This window comes from Saccostrea cucullata, unplaced genomic scaffold (assembly GCF_032062105.1).
Source record: "Saccostrea cucullata isolate Sc308-1 unplaced genomic scaffold, CSIRO_AGI_Scuc_v1 ctg415, whole genome shotgun sequence".
NCBI lineage: Eukaryota > Metazoa > Mollusca > Bivalvia > Ostreida > Ostreidae > Saccostrea > Saccostrea cuccullata.
In genome coordinates this window covers 1,028-22,369 of record NW_026926689.1, presented here as the reverse complement: position 1 = coordinate 22,369, position 21,342 = coordinate 1,028, and the positions used below count along the sequence as shown (strand labels likewise).

Below are 21,342 nucleotides of genomic sequence, written 5' to 3'. Positions count from 1 at the left end.
TCTATCAGACAACCGATTTTGATTGACATTTGCAAATATGTTTTTATGCATAATATTGATAAAGAAAAGGACTTTTTCGAGATGCAATATCTCCATTGAGCATATTCTCTTTCGAGGTTTGAATGGCCTTTGTTTGAGTGGCCATTAGAAAAGGTACCGTTGGACCGTGTATCACTTGGATTAGTGAGTAGAACACAGAATCACAAAGTTATTGAAGACTGGCTCTCGTGGCTATCTGATCTGCAATCGATTGCATGAAGACTTATATAGTATAAAGCCTGTGCCTAATTGACGTTTACTGAGAATTTACATAAAATCACTGAGTAGAAGGTTAGGGGCAGATAACTTGAACAAGTATTATAGTAACTGAATGAAAATCTTGAGAGTATTGTATCATTTCTCTAACGTAAGCTGCACATAATCATTTTAAAAGGATTTTACCAGAGAACTAATTGTAGGTTTGTAAATATTAGAAGAGTGAACAAATTAAATATGAGCACAAGATATGGTACATGCAAAAGGGAACTGAAGACGATTTCAATATTTGGTGTCTGCACTATCACTGATAAAAGCAAAATAACTTTACAGTCTATGATTTTATCAACTGTGATACTTCAGATTTAGGTACATGTATGTTGACCTTTAATTGAACCAGAAGTCTGTCGAGACTGTAGCTCTACTGGTTTATACTTATAAGAAAAGAAAAGAAAAGTTGCAGTAGCATTAAATAGAATAATTATCCTTGATAAAGTCTTTTGGTGGCAATATTGCAATAAGACTACAGCTGAAGGAGTAGCTTTTAATAAAAAAAATTTAAAAAATTTCAATTTTAGTTACCATGGCAACACCGTTCATCGAAATAAATTAAAAAACAAAATAAAGACAAAAATGTATCTTAATGTAGTCTATTACTAAAACTATGTTTGTGATAGCATTTTGAAAGCATTTCACAGAAATTTCTATTTTAAGTAACCACGGCAACAACGTTCATCGAAATCAAATACCCATGCACAGAATTATGTATCTTAGTATAATCTACTTGTGTGCAAAGCTATATTGAAATCGGACCAAAACTGTAAGAGGAGTAGCATTTTGAAAGCATTTTACAGAAATTCCTATTTTTAGCAACCACGGCAACACCGTTCATCGAAATCAAAAGCCGATGCACAGAATTATGTATCTTAGTATAGTCTACTTGTATGCCATGTTATATTGAAATCGGACCAAAACTGTAGGAGGAGTAGCATTTTGAAAGCATTTCACAGAAATTTCTATCTTAGTAGCCGTGGTAACACCGTTCATCGAAATCAAAAACCGATGCACAGAATTATGTTTCTTAGTATAGTCTACTTGTGTGTCAAGTTATATTGAAATCGGACCAAAACTGTAGGAGGAGTGGCATTTTGAAAATTGTTTACAGACAGAACGGACGGACGCATTACTATCGCATAAGCTCTTCTGGTCTCTGACCAGTAGAGTTGAAAAGGATCTCCCTCACAATTTCTTTTGTTCGGTTGAATATCATTAGCAATCAATAAAATTCTTTTAATATGATTTATTTAGACACCTAATGACTTAGTTATGATTTCCTTGCAGAAGCGAAATGCATGAAACCTGGGTTTGAATGTATATATTAGAAGTATTTAATAGAGTAAATCTGTGTACAAGATATCGTACATGCAAAAAGAACTGAAGCAATGCATCAACTAGTGCTAATTGTAACGGGGACCGTTACAGATGTTCCCCAAACGCTCCCCAACTCCCTTTTGGTGCCATATTCCCTGTAAGCTTTATTAAATAGGACAAAATCTATGCATTTGAGACTTTAACAACGCCAAGTTCATTCAAATTTTAGCATTGCAAGCGTGCGCATGTGAATGCATGTGCGTAATGACCATATCATCTTGTCTACACAATCTATATATATTTTTTATACTAAATATTAAAGTATTTAATCCAAAAGTATAAAAAAAATACGCTCATTCAAGTGTATTTTTCATTTATCTAATTTCATGTGCACGCACGTGCATACATGAGCATGGTGACCGTATCTTCTTGTAGAAGTCCTTTACATCTATCTATGTTCTAAATCCCATCCTGTTTGGTTGAAAACCAAGGGAGTTATAGCTATTTAAAGTTTAAGCCAATCAGATTGCAGCACACGTGCATGCACGTGTTTTCATGATAATTACTATATATCATGTTGTCGGATATCTGAATACATGGCAATGTTCAAAATTTCATAGGATTTCGTCGAAAAACAAGAAAGATATAGAGACTTTAGTTTCAGCCAATCAGAGCGAAGAGCACGTGCATGCGCATGAGATCTTGCATTTTTGATCATGTCACCTTGTCTACGCTACTAATATATCCTGACACTATAAATTTCAAAAGATTTCATCAAAAAGTAGAAAAGTTACGGCTATATCCATTATATTGGTCATTTCACGTGTTGCACGTGCGCGTTCTTGCAAGCACGTGCGGGCAAAATGGCATGTTGACAATGTCATCTTATCTACATTTATAATATGTCTATATATTCTAAATATCAAAGCATTACATCAAAAAATGTAAAAGATACGGCAATTTCAAGTATATTGGTCATTTCACGTGTTGCACGTGCGCGCTCTTGCAAGCACGTGCACGCAAAATGACCTTCGTTCCGCAAATCTACATAACATGCCTACTTATCCTAAAAAGGTTTCCCCTTAATCGGATGTGTACTTTACAAGATCATTCGCGGACAAAATTTTCCCAAGAAGAAAAATAATAATAACTAGAGCAAAGCTCGTTGCAAAGCAACGAGTAGGTCTTCCGTCCTGTTTGACCGGAAGTAGCTTTTATTTTTAACAGAAATGAGAAATAACGTCTAAAAATGGTTTGAATCCTCTAAAGCTATGTTAATTAATGCGAAAATAAGCAATTTTTTGCTACTTCCGGTTTCACCGGAGGTGACGACGACGGACGGAAAATTAATTTTTATGCTCCCGGAGACATATGTTACCCAAAAACGGGTTAAGAACGGCAAAAATACGCGTTTTTCGACTACTTCCGGTTTGGCCGGAAGTGACGACGACGGACGTATTTTAATGACTCCAATGGATTAAGCTTGACATTTTGAACAACTTTGCTTCTTTGACGTATTACAAATTCTCAATACTTTATGAGATATAAAGGAAAAACTTTTGGCCCCTCTAGGCCCTTAATTTTAGGGGCCAGCCCTTTTTACGAGATATCATTCAAAAGATCTTGGAATTCTACACTTCTTTTGTTCTACATATTTTAACAATATATTTCCAGGTAAAAAGATATCGTAGCAAAGGTGTTAAAAATCTTTAAATTTGCGATAAGCCTATTTTCGGGTCGTAGCGAGCGCCGACGTGCGGTAATTCCCATAAAAATGAAATACATTCCACAAATCTGCAGACTTAGGTCTACCATACCTGAAAGTATCATGTGTCTATCTAAAGCCGTTTAGGAGAAATCGTGCGGACAAACTGACCCTTAAAAAATCATTAAAATGCTTATAACTCCGGACCGGAAGTGACGTCATCAAAACAGAAAAAAACGCATAAGGTTCAAGTGATGTTACATAAGTCCTGAAAGTTTCATAGAAATCCATCGAGCCGTTTTCGAGAAATCGCGTGCACAAAATCGGTAAGAAAAAAAAACAATAATAATAATAAAAGTGAAAAAGAAACCTAAGAATAACAAGAAGGTCTTCCGCTGAAGACGGAAGACCTTAATAAGAAACAGAGTAAAAACAATATGTTCCCCAACTTCGTTTGGGGAACATAATAAAACTCTCGCCTGTTATGCAAATTATCCCAAGTTTCTTACTATCGTTGATGCCCTGGTATACTACTAGTATACTAACTAGACAATGATTCCTTAAATATCCATAATCACAAAAACAAATTGTAAATATATATAATTGAAGAATCTAAGTATGGACTTGCTTACGTTTCCTAAAATATTTCAAGAAAGTCGTATAAAGTTTAGTGTGAATCATGGATGTAATGAAGACATAGTTGTTTATTTAAGGAATATAAGTCTAGTTAGTATATATAGTTAGACAATCAACGATAGTGTGAAACATGGGATAATTTGCATACCAGACTTCGTCCGCTATGCAAATTATCCCATGTTTCACACTATCGTTGTCTAACTATATATACTAAATAGACAGTGATTTCTTATATTTCCATTTCATTGTGAAATAAAATTGTAGATTTAGATTTTTAAATGTAGACATAGATTTAAATTACACGCGGACCCCCATGCCAATTTCAATAGTCCTCGCCCACTGGCGTCAAACACAAAGGCAGCCGCACGAGATTTACATGCATATTTGGCCTCCTTATTTATAGCATCAGACACAGAGCCAGATGCGCACGAGATTTGCATGCATACAAGGTCTCCTTAGCTCCTGACCTATCGACCTGCCTAATTTACATTCCGGTAGAATTATCCAGAACTCCGTTAACTTTCAGTTATCACAGAGAAAAAAAAATAGAAATGGAAATATTAATGTAAGGCAGAAGTGGCGTCGTATATAATATACTTTCATCTAAATTGGTTGAATCTAAATGTGTCTTTAAATAAAGTTTGATTTACTTTTCATAAAGGTTACCTCTCCTAATAACTTCAGAGTGAGAAGAGATAGGGCTTTTATATTTGACATGTGCATTGCCTCTAACAAGATATTTCCGATCATGCTATGATTTTTTTTAGACCTTGACCTTGATAAATAAGCTAAATAACCTAATTTTTAATTTTTTTTACTTTTAACCTGATTAATTTAGAATGACATATGATCAGGCGTTCATATTTGACACAATACGCCATAAATAATGACATCCCATCCACTAAGAGACTCAAACCGAGGGACCACAATTCTGTGAATTTGCTTGTTCAGAAATTCTTGGATAAAATCCATGTTTAAATGTTCAGTGATGTATTGTTATTATCAACTCATTTGTTATTATCAATATCATTTCCTTTCTAACACGGGGACATTAAAGGGTTAAAAGCTTGTTACCTATGTGATTGTGCAGATTGAATTTCAAGGGAATTCATCAATTAAAATCTGCACAATGCATAATCATTTTGTAACTAGAGATGTTTTATAATATCAACTTTACTTCTCTATTCTTTTATGTTTAGAAATGAGGAGTGTTTAGAGGAGTGAAACAAATCGATCCAGCAAATTTATTAATACTATAATCAATCGAATTTATTGCGTGCAATGTAAATTTGGAACGGGTTTATTATTAATTATTTGAGGAGAATTTTGAATTGGCGTGCCAAAGATACCATCAAGTGAGAAATCGCTTGGCAAAATAAAAAAAAGTAAAATTGAAACGCAAACTTTGATACGAGATGAGTCTGTCAATCTACCCATCTTTAATGATTTATGTTGTATGATCATCTGAACTGGGAATAGTCCGGGGTTCTGTTTCCCCATCTAAAATAGAACTGGCGTGTATACCCTTTAGGGACCTATACAATGCGTGGGTCTGACACAGTAACCCCATATAACAGAGATCGAGAGGGACTATACTGTCCTTCATAAAGCTTTAACATATCTCTTTAATTTTATTAATTGACCTTCGTCCGAAAACTTCAGTTCAGGAATGCATCTTCTACCAATTTTCCTTTCTTTAGCTTTTGCGTTTGGTAAGGTTTGGGGTACAAATGAATGCGTTCAGTTCGAAAAGTACCGTGAGGTATCGGACCCTGACTCTATCCAGGTTATATCTAACCACTCGGGGACTTCTAGAGAAGAACTTGTTGGACTGTGTGCTCCGAGGTGTTTGAGGGACATTGAATGTAACGCGTTTGACATTTGTTACGGGAGTTTACAGTGTAGAACCATCAGAGGATGGACCCCGACCGGCTCTGTTGGTCAATCTGGAGATTTGTGCCAGCGCCACCACATTGTAAGATAACAATTACTTCCAAGCAATTATTGCCTCAGGAACAAACTGTAGTCTGCAGTACATGTAGCTATGGCGCGATGTTCAGACTACATTAAATGTAGTCTGAACATCGCGCCATAATTCTGATAAAATTTCTTTTTTTTTTAAATTAGGAATGCGCAGAAGGGTATTATTATAGCAGAACAAACGGAAGCTGTCTCATACACGGTAACCTTTACGAATGTTCTTTATGCTTATTTACTTCAAATAGCATTAAAAAAATTATTTACAAATGTTAAATATTCAAATTTTAATCAAAAACCTATACCAATACTGATGCGCAATAATTTAAACTTCAATTCAAGAGAAGAATGCAAGTTTGCATGTTTAGTTAATAAGATCTTGAATTAATTAATGACACTAGTATCTTCCGTATATTTAGATAAAATAGTCTTCAGTTGAATTGTTGTTCTCTTAAGGATGTATTGGATTGTTTCATCATGCGGCTCGGTGTTGTAAAATTTCCCCGTAATGTCTTATACTCCTCTGGGATTTCCACCAAAACTCTCAATAGAGCCAATTTCCCTCTTTCTTTCTCAGAGTGGGATTTCTCCTCTTTTATCAATGCTTACCCGGTACATCATATAGGCAATATTTCAAAACAATTAATTTCGAAATGGCTAAAAGTTTAAATGAAAATCCACATCCTTTTACATGGAATATGAGAGTTTTCTTCTGTAGAATTGTCTTTGGCATGAAATCTTAAAGATAAAGTTTAAATCAATGAGTCTCAGCTTAAAATTTTAAGTCATAGGAAGTTGTAAATTAGTCACTCAAAATTCGTAAGATGAGACGCAGGGGTATCAAAGAAAGAAAAATGTATTTCAGACCATCTTGAATGGTTCTGTTTTTCCCCCAATTTTTGTCCAATTTTTTTTTTCAGTAACCAGTTTGACCAGATATAAAGAATATGATTTATTTAAAAAATGGTTCTAAAGTATGACAGGTAATCATAGTTAGCCAGATTCTTAGAAAAATGATTAATTTCAAATAAAGTTTTCAATTTTCATACTTCTTTTGCATTAGTGGAATTTGCGGCCATTTTTAAGATGAGACACTTGTTACATAGTGTCGCACTCCCGCTAATACATAAAAACAGATATGATATATTACTGGGGTTCTCTATAAGTACACAGAATAATATACTTTTCCTCGAAAAATTAAATCTGATGTGGGATTTCCGTACGAAAAACCCTACTTTATAGCCTGCATTTGGAGGAGGACGGGGATTTTGCTGTAGGACCAGTTTCCCGGGAAGAACGAAATTTGAGGAAGAAAGCTTACCCTCCAAGCAGGATTCCCCTCAAATATCTTTTCCCCGGAAAACTGACTATAAAGTAGGATTTCCCTTACGGAAATCTCACACCAGATTCCCAGATTCAACTCCAGGAGAAATCTTACTTTGTTCAGTAGTTATAGAGTGCAACTTCCCCAGAGTCAAGCCCTTCATAAAATATCAAGGCTGTATACTTATGTACGAGGGAGGGGGGGGAGTATTGTTACAAGTATCCCTTCTTCAAATTATGAACTATGGGGGAAAAATCAAATTTGTTTTTCTCAGTAATTGAGAAGCATATTCTTTTTGCCAGGCCAAACTGATTTTTGAAAAAAAAAAAAAAAGTTCTATGCTATTGGTTGGACAGACTTTAAGTCAGTCTATCCATAGAAAGAAGAAAGAATTCTATTTTAAATGCCTTTTTTCTTTAATCATACTAGTATTTCAACTACCGTATATGTACTATCAGTAATCTCCAAACTCTTTTTAAATATTGCCATGAAACAAATGTTGGTCATTTTTTTTTAATAAAAAAAGATATGGAAAAAAAATTAAGAATATTTTGGATCTGCACACTTAAATCCAATACTACGCTGCTTTATCGGCTTGCAAAAGCAGTGTTTCTTGTATTCTTGTGTTCATTATTTTTAGTTTCCCCTTTTTGATTAAATTAGTCACAAAATGACATGCTGAACTCATTTCTAACATATATATTCGAATTTTATCAGAATCCATAGATGAAATATTGGGCCTTTAGAAGGAAAGCAATTCTATTCTCAAATAACTAAAATGCCCTAATATAATTTTAAAATTCGTAAGCAGGCAGGTACTTGTGCTTAGAGAGTGTGTTGTGACGTCGAGTCTTATAATTTTTTAATTGATTCATTAATAAATCCCCATGAGTTAAAATTTTGTGTTGGCACTCACTTTCATACCAAATTCTTTCGACGAAAACACCAAATGAATTGATGTGGAAAACAAAACATCAAATGATATTTTTATTAACTTTTTGCCACAATACTGTTGATATAATATAAGATGGTAAATCCTAATCTGAGAAAGATGTAGAACTTTTGCTCTGGGGAAATCCTACTCTAGAATACAGATTCCGTATATGAAATTCTAAATGTCGTGGTGGTCAAAAATATTCATGGGTCTCTACATGCCTAGAAAACAACGAACATAAAACCTCCACGAATATTAGTTATTTCACAATAAGTGTTTATATTAATAAGGTATATTTTAATTTCTGAGGGTGAAATAGCACATGGAGAATCTGGCGTTAAAATAAAAAAAAAATTCTGAGAGGTGGATAGCACATACTCCGGGGAAGAGTTTGCTATATAAAATCTTTCAGATGTTAAAAAAAAGTTATACATGCATCACATCTTTACTTTTGTATATGAGTTAACAGTAACAGGTAACACAAATTTTAAGGAGGTTCGATCCTGACCTTTTGAGCAGAATTTGGTCTGGAACTAAGCTAGGAACTAAATTTTGTGGCGGAAGGTTCTTGGAAGAAAATGATCAATATTTTGAAATATATACAGTACTGTAAAGTTTAGATCCTATTTTACCATGCTGTTTGCACACAGAGTTGTGTTTTTTTTTGTTTTTTTTTTCGCAATGAAATGTTTTATGCTGGAGGGAAAACGCTAAAGATATGATTTTTAATCAAGACATAAATTTCAGTGCAAAAAGTCATATAAAATGTACTGTGCTGTAGATTACAAAAAAACATATTGCCCCCTTTTTTGTTATGGTTTTGTGAGGTGACGTAAGTCAGCCTCGATAGCTGGTCTGTAGCTTAATGGCGGACCCCTGTGATCACTACCATTTGCATTTTCTTATTGATCTTCGCTCTTTGGGACAGATCAGTAATCTTGTTGTTAAAATATGATACCTTAGAAGGCAAGGATCAAATCAGAGATAGTTTGCTAATATGTAAACAATAGCACTTGCAAGTTTGATTGAAAATATTGAAACGTTAATTGTTATCAGTTCTCTAAGAAATATAGTCCCCTGATTATACATGTATTAAAATCAGAATTTCAGTCACAAAACAAGATCTACAATGTATTCAATTTAATTTCCAAGCAGTAAGTAGTTTTTTTTATGTATTTACAAATACTGAATACAAATTCCTGAGTGGGAATAAGATATGAAGTATCCCTACGCTCTGAACTATTTTAGCGAGTTATTTTCACCCTTCTGTTTTTGTAATTCATTATGAAAAATCTGTTTAGAACGTAAAAATACCGCCCCGATCTTATAAATCTGTTTGGTGCTATCACTGTTGAAAAAGGTGAATAACAGCGGGGCACCTGTACCTATTTCGCTGGATGCTAATGAGTAATGACCACTTCATCGAATACTCGGTCGGAACTCCTCTAGAATTTAGGATTTCGCATATGAAAAATTCCATTGTTACAAGTTATACACAACAAGACGCAACATTAACACAGCTAAACATCTATCGATGTCATACCGAAGGTAGATCATTTCTATTGTTAAAATGATTGAATCACGCTGTAAATAGAGATATGCATGTAAATTTTAGAGCTATTAATCTAGTTTACATAATAACTTATACTTTTAATAAAGTTACTATTATATTATGTAGTTTCTATTATTCATAATTTTAAGAATTCACAAAAAAGAAAGTTAATATAAGGAATTTGAAAATGAACTTTGAGGAGGATGTAATAAACTTTAGATTGATAATAGCGAATAATTTGTTTTCAAGCTGTAGACATGTATATGCCTTGTAACTTGAAACTTTGAAATAATATATTTTTTAACAATACCTTATGCTAAGTATTTCGATTTGATAGTTATATTTTAAATCTTAAAGCTAATAATATAGATTTTGATTTGATAGGCAAATTCAGTCACAAAAGTAAAATCACTAATCCCTTAATCTACTATTTGGGAAGTCAAATTTTAAAATGCAGAATTTATACCTTTCTTTAAAATGTCAAACTGGGCCTGCTCTGGGCAAAAAAAAAAACACAAAAAAAAAAAAAAAAATAAAGAGAGGGGTTTTGATTGTATTAGATGCTAGCTGCATCAATGATAAATGTTGTTTCCTTGCTCCGAGGCACTTTTGATATAATTTCACTTTTACTTATAAAGAATTACTAGTACATGTATTTGTAGAAAAGTGAGACTGAGATCAAGAGTGAGCTCATCTAAGTTTTACGGCCCAAGAGCCTTCATGCTGCAATTTCAAAAATATATGATACGTACATTATTTTCTTTTTCATACAAAGTTCATGAAAAGTTTTACTAAGGGGGATTCTTTAATACGTTGGCATATATTGTAGAGAACCCTGGTGACAGAGTTAGGATACAGTGGACAAAATGATACTGGGAGGATACTTATTCTATTTAGTGTTTTATGTAAGCCCAGTGTCTGCACTTTTCTGTTAATATCATTAATTATAATGTTCATCCTTATTACTGTGTAACAAGCTGCAAATCTGTATCTCTTCAAAAAAGATATTTTGTCAGACCGGAGAGCTACAGTGCCATCCATTGAAAAAAAAACTGTATATCTATTGCGCACAAAAAGTTGTGCTTAGTACTGGATTAGTTCTTCCAAACTCTTACCTAAATCGCAAAAAAGATACATTTTAAAAAATTCCTTACTCCTCTATGAAGCACTGTCGTAGTTGACATCTGCACGAAGTGCGTTGGACTGAATTATCTTGCAAACCAAAAATTGCATTATAAATAGACGATATGTTTGATGATCTCAATTTAAGGACCAGGAGGGCTATTAAAAACGATTATAAGGAAAGTTTTGTTGTGGAAAGAGTGAAAGAATATGTTAGGAACACACAGCTAGTAATATTTTGAGATGACAGTTTAAAAACACGGAGAAATAAATCGACAAACAGCGCACTTCTTTTTGCGCAATAAATAGCCAGTTTTTCAATGGGTGGCACTGTAGCTCTCCGGTCTGTGAATTTTTTTTCGGAGAGCTACAGATCTGCAACTACTGTATAACAAGAAACAAATCAAAATATAATTTGAAGAGAAATGCGAGGTATTTTCCTCTTATGGTGACGGGTACTGAAGGATAACTATAGTTCACTTTTTAAACATCAAATAAGTTACAAAATGCATTGTCGTGTTGGTCACTTTTTTCTTTCCAGTGATTTTCATTGGGGTTTCTCCTAGATTAAAATTTTTGTATATGCCAGTTACTTGGGGGTGAATTTCACATTTTTCTGGAAGACGTCACCTCGATTCAGTACTTTCAGTACTTTGATTTTATTTAAGAATTAAGATACGTGAGTAGAAACTAAAAATATACTTGACCATAAAAAAAATTAAAATCACGATTCAACCTCCTTAATAACTTTAAATATATCAGGTACGCAAGTCTGGTCAACAAAGTGATTATATACATGTTACCAAACAAAGCCTATGAATTAATCATTATTTTGTAGATCGTTGCGATTTTGAGACAGGTGAAACATCGTGTTTTTTGTCCGAGGCAGTGGGTGATTCCTTCGATTGGTCACGAATTACAGTAAATATAGTTTAAAGATTACTTTGAATGCTAGAAACACATACAAATACATATCAATTTGAACTACTACTTCCATGTAAACCAGACAAAAAATTAAATCTTTTGTTATATTTATTTTTTTTATTAGGGTGCTACATCCTCTTATGACACAGGTCCAACTTCGGCTTATTCTGGATTGTACTACAAATATATTGAAACATCTAGTTATGTCGATGGAGATGCAGCAATTCTACAAAGTTCGAAAAGCTTTCAAGGTTAGTGGATATAACAAATATCATTCAATCGTTACAAAATATGCAATATGTTGAGAGTATATTAATTAGTTATTTTTTTTTTTTTAAAATTTTTGCACAAATTTTCTTGTTCGTCAAACATTTGATGAAAATAAGTAGGAGCGGGCGAGTAATTAATTAATAATATTATTATTTTTTCGTAAAGGCATTTTTTTAAGTATAACATGAAAGAAATTGACAGACAATTAATTTTTCTACCTTTTCTGATGGAGTAAGCATATTTGAAATTAGAAACTAAGATAGAACAGTTAAAATAAGAATTCGAACAGAATTTTCCGGGACTTGGAATTTAAAATAATATCATTAGTATAGTGTTGCTGAAATACAAGTGAGGGGGGTCCGAAAAAAAAAATTGTTAAATTGATGTTGCCAAAAGTGTTGTTTCTAGCAACGTAAACATGAGGATCTTGAAACTCAGGTAAGAGAGATAAATGTCTAATAATGTCTTGAACGTGACAGTCTTTATCCAGGTACGAAGTATCGTTTTGGAAAAAAGAATTCAAATTACCTGGAAAATAAACTTGGACACATTGATTAAATAAGTAAATACAAAATCAAATAACATGACCTAATTACATGTATGATATACGACAAAGAGTTTGTTTGTGTGTTGGGGAGGGGGGGGGGGGCACTGCAGCCTGATACTACTGCAGCCCCAACTATGTTTAAAAAATTGCATTTTATTTATAAAAAAATATTCATATAAAATTTCTTAAATTGTACATGGTTTAATCAATATACACGTATTAGACTTTTAATTTTAACACTGAATTCACATTTGTACATAATTTTTTTTAAAATTTATTTGCACTAATCTGAGGGATATTCATGTCTGATATACAATCATGTACATATTTTCCGTTTGTTCCAATATATCCTTCTCAGCAAAAACCTACTGCCTGAGGCTTTACTATCATATGTATGGAGACACAACAGGGTCACTGCAGATTCTGACTCAGAATGGAACCAATACCCCGGTCACTCAGTGGCAGAAGTCAGGTGACCAGGGCAACGACTGGTACTATCTATCGGGAGTCAATCTCCCCCTGGACTCACATACTAAGGTCAGTATCGTACATGCTTTAACAACTTTTATTTATAATTATTAGTGAACAAATAACAAAACTTTATAATTATATGTAACTTTGCTGCAATAATAAGCTCAGGTGAAGATTTCTTATTACCCATCGTTTGTCTTTTTATTTGTCTGTTCTTTTTAAAAAGCTTAACACATTTTTCAACTTTATATTTGGGTCAAAGCATTCCTAAATGAAGATGATTAGATTTAGCTGCTATAATGTAGCCCTCTCCAAAAATTAGCAAATTAAACAAGCAAATTCAAAGAAATGTGGTCCCCCGCTTTCGGTGTCTTTGTGGGTGAGATGTCATTTTTTTATGGCATATTGTATCAAATATAACCACCCTATCATATGTCATTAGAAATTATCATCGAAGTTGAATTTTTAAAAAATAAAACTAATCATGAAGGTGAAGGTTAAATCATTCGTCTGTCCGTCTGTCCGTCCGTCATAAAAACTCTAACCTTGCCCATAACTTTTGATTCAGTGGAGCTATGACTTTCATATTTTATATGTGTATTCCTTGTGACAGGACCTTTCTTTGAGTACCACCAAATTTGACCTTTGGACCTTGACCTTGGAGTTCCAAACTTTTTCTTTGGCCATAACTTTTGAATAGTAGGCACTAGGACTTTCATATTTCACATATGTATTTTTTGTAGCAAGACCTATTATTGGATACCAACAACTTTGACCTTTTGACCTTGACCTTGGAGATTTCCGTACTTATGAAAAAACTTTAACTTTGACCATAACTTTTGAATGGTAAGGCCTAGGACTTTCATACTTCATATATATAATTCTTCTGAGAAAACCTTTCATTGAATACCAAGAACTTTGCCCCTTGGACCTTGACCTTGGAGTTTGACCTACTTTTCAAAAACTTTGACCTTGGCCATAACTTTTGAACAGTAGATACCAGGACTTTCATATTTCACATATATATTCTTTGTGGCGAGACCATTTATTTGATACCAACAACCTTGACCTTTTGACCTTGACCTTGGAGATTTTTTGTACTTATGAGAAAACTTTAACCTTGATCATGGCTTTTGAATGGTAAGAGCTAGGGCTTTCATATTTCACATATGTAGTCCTTTTAAAAAGAATTTTCATTGGGTACCAAGAACATTAACCCTTTGACCTTGACCTTGGAGTTCAGGGATAATTTGTAAATAGATGACTTATGATAGGGCGTTCATATTAGACACAAAATGTCATAAAAAATGACATCTCACCCAAAAAGACACCGAAAGCGGGGGACCACAATTCTTTGAATTTGCTTGTTATCGTATTAATGGCAAGCGAAGAAATGTTCTCAGATAAATAAAGGTTAACATTTTTTTAGGTACAATGTATATTATACAGGCCCGAGGGTTAATGGCAAAATGCATGAATATAATGAAGCTATGCTCAAAGTATGAACAAAGCTCAGGACTTTGATCATCATACAGACAAGGAAAGCATCCTCTACTAATCCTTGTTGAAACTTCAATCACATACATAAGTACTAGATTTCATGAGGTTAACCCCCAGGAATGTGTCATAGCTATTTTGTCTTGACTATTTATCAGCCACGACGTCCAATATGCAAAGCATATCAGAATGGAATTTCAGTTTGAGGACAAAACTTTTACCGTCAATTATATTTTTAATTCTGTGTTTTATCACTGGCGTGGTAGGAAACTCTATTGTTTTAATGATCTATGTGACAAAAGACATTCCTATCAACGGACGTTTCTTTATCCCTGTTTTAGCATCTGTAGACCTTTTAGCAGTGTCTATTTCGTCAGTTTCTGGGATAATATACATCTTCACAATAGTTGTAACCCATTCCGATGTTTGGTGTCGGGTAATGAATTTTGGAATTCGCTGTTTGATATTTATATCTGTCTTGACCATGTTGGCCATATCTTTTGATAGGTTCAAGAAAACTTGCAAGATTGGGAAGAAACAGCTAACGATGAAGCAAAAGAAATTGATTATGTTAGCCATCGCCGTTTTCTCAACTTTCATAAACGTACCAGTTTTCGTCAGTTCCGGCAAGGTTCAAATTTTAAGACACTTTCAAAACACTACAGTAAAAGGATTTATTTGTGAGAAATTCCAACAACAGATTTCCGGTCATCGAAAACTTATATTCTTCATTCGGAATAATGATATAATTAGGGAGTTTTCTTGTTTCTTCCTTTTTTAATATTAGAATTTTATACGTCATTGACAATAAAGTGCAACTTCCACCGAAATCGACAAGAGAATATCCGAAAGAAAATAAAAGGAACCCGACTACTTTTGATATGGAGGTAATATCAGATCTTGCTGACAATGAAGAATTTTTTGCAGAGAAAAAAACTCACAATCCGAGACAGGGAAGGGAATCGGCTGCCAAAAATGTGGCAGGGGATGAAGTAAATGATCCAGTTAATACAATAAATGATTCAGTGAACATAGGAAATGAATCAGTTCATGCTACTCCACTAGCTGAGAGGAAGGCGATGCTAATTGAGTCATTCGCCAAACTGACATCCAAAAGAGGAATTTCTGGAGACAAAAGAAATGTCTGGAGATCAAATATGCAAGAAATAGTGGCAAAATCTACCAAGAAGACGTCTCTCAGAACCGCGTTAAGGAAATCTCGAAATTCTAGTCACGCGATGTTCCTTACGATTTTTCTTGTTTTCATTTTTTCACACGTTCCACCAGTAATAGAAGCGCTGTATACAAGATATACGAAGTATAATTGGTTTCTTGAAGGTGACGATGCCATGATCAACATTTATTTTTTAGTGAAATCTACTTTTCTGTTGAGCCATACATTCATTTCATATATTTATGGACTATTTGATAAAATGTTTCGGCACTGTATAAGAAATCGTCTAAAGTGTTGTATGGAACAAAAAAATCGTTGAAGTACGTCATATGACAAGTCAACAAGTTGTATACTGCAACATACAGTGTATATTCAGCAAGAAGCATTTGATCACAATACATGTGTACTTATTACTTTACCACCTTTTACTTAGTAAAGACCATACAGATAATTTTGTGAGGATAGTAAACATTGTTGTTAAACGAAGTTTATTTATATTATTTCAAACAATTTTACAAAATCTTGCAATGTTCAAATAACAATCAAACAAACAACGCAGATTTTGGGAATATGATCCAATTTTAACCATATCATCACCAAAATACGTAAAATCTCCATAGTATGATTATTGTGTGGACGTTTTATGTAAGTAAGCCTCAATGTACTAAAGTAAATAGGACATAGTTTGGTTAATGATGTATACAAGCGTATCATAACCATTTGAATACTAGTACTTTACTTATCAATCGAAGCGCGCGGATAACACGCATCTTCACCAAAGAAAGGTTTAGTAAAGCATATCAAAAATTCTTATTAGCTTGAATTATAGAGATATATTTATGATGTCTGGATAGGACCATCTGCAAAAGCTCAACAGCGCTTTCAGAAAAACACGCCGTCGCGCTAACACACAATGCGCTGTCACGCTAACACGAGTTCGCACAACACGTCACTCTAACACACAACATGCCATCACGCTAAGGCGTTTTCAAGCAACACGCCATCGCGCCAACACACAACTCGCAACGGCGTGTTGTATATTAGCGCGTCGGCGTGTTGCTTGAAATCGCGTTAGCGTGACAATGTGTTGTGCGAACTCGTGTTAGCGTGACAGCGTGTTGTGCGAACTCTTGACAGTGTGTTGTGTGTTAGCGCGACGGCGTGTTTTTCTGAACGCGCTGCTGAGCTTTTGCAAATGGCCCTATCCGGACAGCATATAATTTTTTATGCTTTCATCAGATGTTTCCCAGTAAATGATGCATTGTCCAATTCTCAGTCCCATCTTCCACTTTAGTAAGTTCTTCACCATCTAAGACAGGGTTAAGGTTAATTACTTTCAAAAGTAATCGATTAAATTACAATTACTTAAGTTTGGATTTTAAAAGTAATCAATTACAAACTGATTACTTCTATTTACAAACTGATTACTTCTATTTTTAAAAGTAATCGATTACATTAGATTACTTTTACCTCTTGTAATCATGATTACTTGTGATTACATTTGAAATGTAGAGCCACTTAGTCTGCATCTATCTGGCCTGAAGATTTTCCCAGCATTACTAAAAAGTCGTTCCACTGGTGCAGAAGTAGCAGGTACATTGAGGTATTTTTTGCAAGTTTTGCGAGAATAGGAAATATGTCTGCATTTTCCTTCTAGTATTGCAATGGATTTGATTCCGTATATGGCTCAAGCAGGTACTGTGATACTTCCATTTTCACATTATAAGCTTCTTGGAGGAGATCCATCATCACTAGAAGTTTCAGTAGCCAAATCATGCCTCCTTGCATATGACAGAAGTTTTTCTTCAAAGTCCACAAGGGATTTTGACCACCAAAGTTTAAATCTTGGATCCAATGCTGCAGATAGTTGATAAACGTCATCATCTTTGTATACTGATAGTCTTTTTGTCATTGAAGACAACAATGTGGACACCATCTTGTTGCTCTAAGTAGTTGAAAGTTCTGCTAGCTTGTGCTCAAGACCAAGTATAACTGGGATAGCTAAAACTTCCAGAAACATTTTTTTCCTGCTGCACCATCAATGTTGCATCTTCAAATGGTTTAAAAACCAAACAGTTCCTGCAGTAATTTTCATTCATATATATCCAATTAAGTGAATGGTGTCCAGTTTATTAAGTTTTGCCTCAGGTATCTCCATTATGGAACGGATCATTATTAGTTGTGAATTCCACCGAGTTGCATTATCAGCTTGAAGTCTTTTTTCATCTTCCATGATTTCAGTGGCTTTAATTGATTTCCTTACATATTTCACTATGTTTGAAGCCTTTGCCATGACTGTTTTTAAATGTGGGTAACCTCCTTCATCCCATCTTTGACAACTAGTTGTAAAGTGTGTGCAAAACATTTTCCATGCTTGGGGATATCATAGGCTGTCGTAGAGTTACGATAAGATTTTTAACGTAGCTTAAGATAAGAAGTTTAGTAACTAAAGACAGAAATTCATCGTAACTTACGGTTACGATCAAATCGTAACTTACGAAGTTTAGTAAAACTCAAGTCTGATCCCATCATCCCATTACAGAACTTGGAGACAGGTTCTTCGGATGAGACCGTATGCACGAAAAAGATCCCGTACCAATGGTCCTGAGTGCAATGAGCATATATAAAAAGATTTTAGGAGTTCCTTATATACATCAGAATTTAAAGTGAATTTAATACATGAGTATCTTTTTAAGATAAAACGTACTGCCTAACTTTGCACTACCATATGTACGGAGCTACAACAGAGAGCCTTGCTATACAAACACAGAAAGAAAACGAAGCTCCTATCACTCACTGGATCAGGTCTGGAAACCAAGGCAACACCTGGCACCAATTATCCGGGGTCAGCCTTCATATGGACCCGCAAACTAAGGTGCCAGTGCATAAAGTTCAAATTTATGGTCTAACGACACGCAGTCTGAATTAGTTTCGATTGTTGTGTGTCGTTGCCCTTTTCACAAAACATCTTTTGTTTTACTACTATTAAGGAAAAACATTCCAAGACCTCAACAAACATCTAAGCAACATTAGGACACAAAAATCTTTAAGGAAAATAATTAATATATTTATCAATTAATAAATTACAGAGTTTTCAATTTTTTCTTAGTCGTGAGATATTTTGTAAAAAGGACAATGGTTTTTCATCTCTTTATAAGATAGGTAATGTATTTAAAATTATGTTAATATCTCCTGCTTTTAAACAATTTTTAAAATATCGGGGGGAAATCATCGTCTCAAGCCACGGTTCGGAGCCTGCATTTAGCTCTCTCTAGAAGGGGAAAGGATCGTACATTTTGGCCGTGGTTTGCGACGATGAGAAAACACATACTTGTATATCATATAAGAAATTGCAACCCACCTTAATTTTGCACTAATGCTTGGCCATAAAGGACTTTCGCAATGTACCATACCTTCTTATTATAATTATACAAGGTATTTTTAATTTAAGATTATTGTGCAACCAGATGTTCGTAGGCAAATATCAGTTTGCATTACCTGGGTTTTTGAAAAGAACTAAATTGATGAAAATTCTTATTTAATTCAAAGAAAAATGCACAAAATTTACTAAATATAAATTCTAGATGCTTTGTTTATCCAATCGTGTTTTGAAATAAGTGTACAACAGCATATATAGACATTAAAATGTAGCAAACAATCCCTTCAAGTTTGGAACTCTCCTAGTCCAGGGAAAAGACAATAAAGTTCAAACTACGTTGCGTATGACCTTAAGAACCAATTTTTTTTTTCTAGGGACGTGTCTTAAAATTGACAGCTTCAACTATATCAATTTTTTAATTAGGTCCAACATTATTTTGAGGAAAGAATCACGTCTGTCTTTAAAAGCTTCCAGAAAAAAAATAATTTTCTTGTTATAATTTGAGAATACGAGGCATGTACTTAATACCTTCAGCATTGCATATTTACTTATACAAATGCTTGTAATCTTTTTTAATATTGATCATAGATTTTAATTAGTGCCACTCATGGGACATCCTACACCGGAGACATCGCCATTGACTATGTGGAACTTTGGCCGTTTGCTTGTCCGTAATAAAGAATAAAGCGATTCGCTGGTGAAGAAATGATGATCAGAAAAACTTAATTATAGTTCAATAGCAAAATATACTATAAAAAGACTGTGTCATAATAAAGCTCAAATGATTAGCAACAAGCATATGATCGCTTTTGTTATTTATGTAGCAAACAGTTTCAGATTATGATTATTATAAAAACAAAATATTTTTATAAAACACATGAAATTCCACATAAATATTATGTTAAGAATGGATTGATGATAGATGATTTACTTGTGTTCTTTCATGGTTACCCTTTACTATTTTTCCAATACATCAATCATTACAGATTTGGTGAATAAATATCTAAACATGTTCATTAATGATATTGACAAATTGGTAATTTACTAAGTAATGGTTGACTGGTTGAGAGAATACATGTATAAAAATGACCCGAACACCTAGATCCGTCTCTTCCTGTGTTTTCCTTAAGTTACAGCTAACCCGCCTGTACAGAAACTATACATGTATAGTTTACAAAAAGGATATATAGATAAGATCGAGATGATCCCATGGGGAGCAGTCAGATATATGTGACCAACCGATATCACCACACCTTGTCGGTCACAGATATGCTGGACACCCTGCATTGGGAAACACTGAAGGAGCGTAGAACAGGCGCGTAGCATCGTTTTTGAAAGTGGGGAGGGCCGTGGAGGGGAGGGGGGGGGTAGGGAAACATTTTTTCAGTGTCAACTACTTTCAGTACCAATTCCAATACTACATTTTCGGTACATCACTACAAGTGGGGGGCCAATCAGGCTTTCCATTAACATTTCCTATAGTATAAGTAAGGTTCGGGGAAAAAGTGGGAGGGGGCAGGGGGCGCCCCTGTACAAAGAGGGTCAACTTAATCCTTCTTTATAAGATCCAAAATGGACCATTCAAAATTGAAACATCAGATAAACTAATAGCACCGTCAAGACTCAGTCGTACCATCTAGTAACACTCAAATTCGCAAGGAATCCTTCTACCCCAGGACCATCAGGGACTGGAATGGTCTGCCCACTGACATAGCAACATCTAAGAGCCTTGAGGTCTTCAGGGTCCGGTTACTTTGAATGAATCAAGTTGTTTTTACTTGTACACGGCCCTTCGGATGAGACCGTATAAACCAAGGTCCCGTGTCGCAGTTGGTGCTGGCACGAAAAAGATCCATCCCTGCTCAATGGCCCTAAGTGCCGAGCATAGGACAAAATTTGCAGCTTTCCACCGGCAAGTGGTGGCGTCTCCATACGAGTGAAAAATTCTCGAGAGGGAGTTTAAACAATATACAATCAATCAATCAATTTACTTGCACTTTCAATTTGTAACTGTAAAGGACTTTTTTTAAGAGGGCAAGCGGGTCGCAGCCATTTTTAGACTATATTGATCTCCTTTAGAAGAAGAGCTCCATATAAAGATATAGAAGAATGGTCAAGTTTTAAAACTAAAAAATGTGTGAAATTTTTCTTTTCCAAATGATAGTTCACAGCTTAAGATATAATATATTAAAAATTAAGTTAAA

At 34.4% G+C, this 21,342-nt stretch overlaps 1 protein-coding gene across 1 annotated transcript; it reads left to right on the top strand.

The window, feature by feature from the left end:
* The first annotated feature begins 5,636 nt into the window (after positions 1-5,636).
* LOC134272429 (MAM domain-containing glycosylphosphatidylinositol anchor protein 1-like) lies at positions 5,637-19,859 on the top strand. The gene is made up of 6 exons (XM_062754668.1): positions 5,637-5,942; positions 6,095-6,149; positions 11,715-11,797; positions 11,925-12,051; positions 18,456-18,634; positions 19,727-19,859. Exons 1-6 carry the CDS (start codon positions 5,637-5,639, stop codon positions 19,811-19,813), a joined length of 837 nt encoding a protein of 278 aa, XP_062610652.1. The 3' UTR covers positions 19,814-19,859.
* Positions 19,860-21,342: the final 1,483 nt, after the last annotated feature.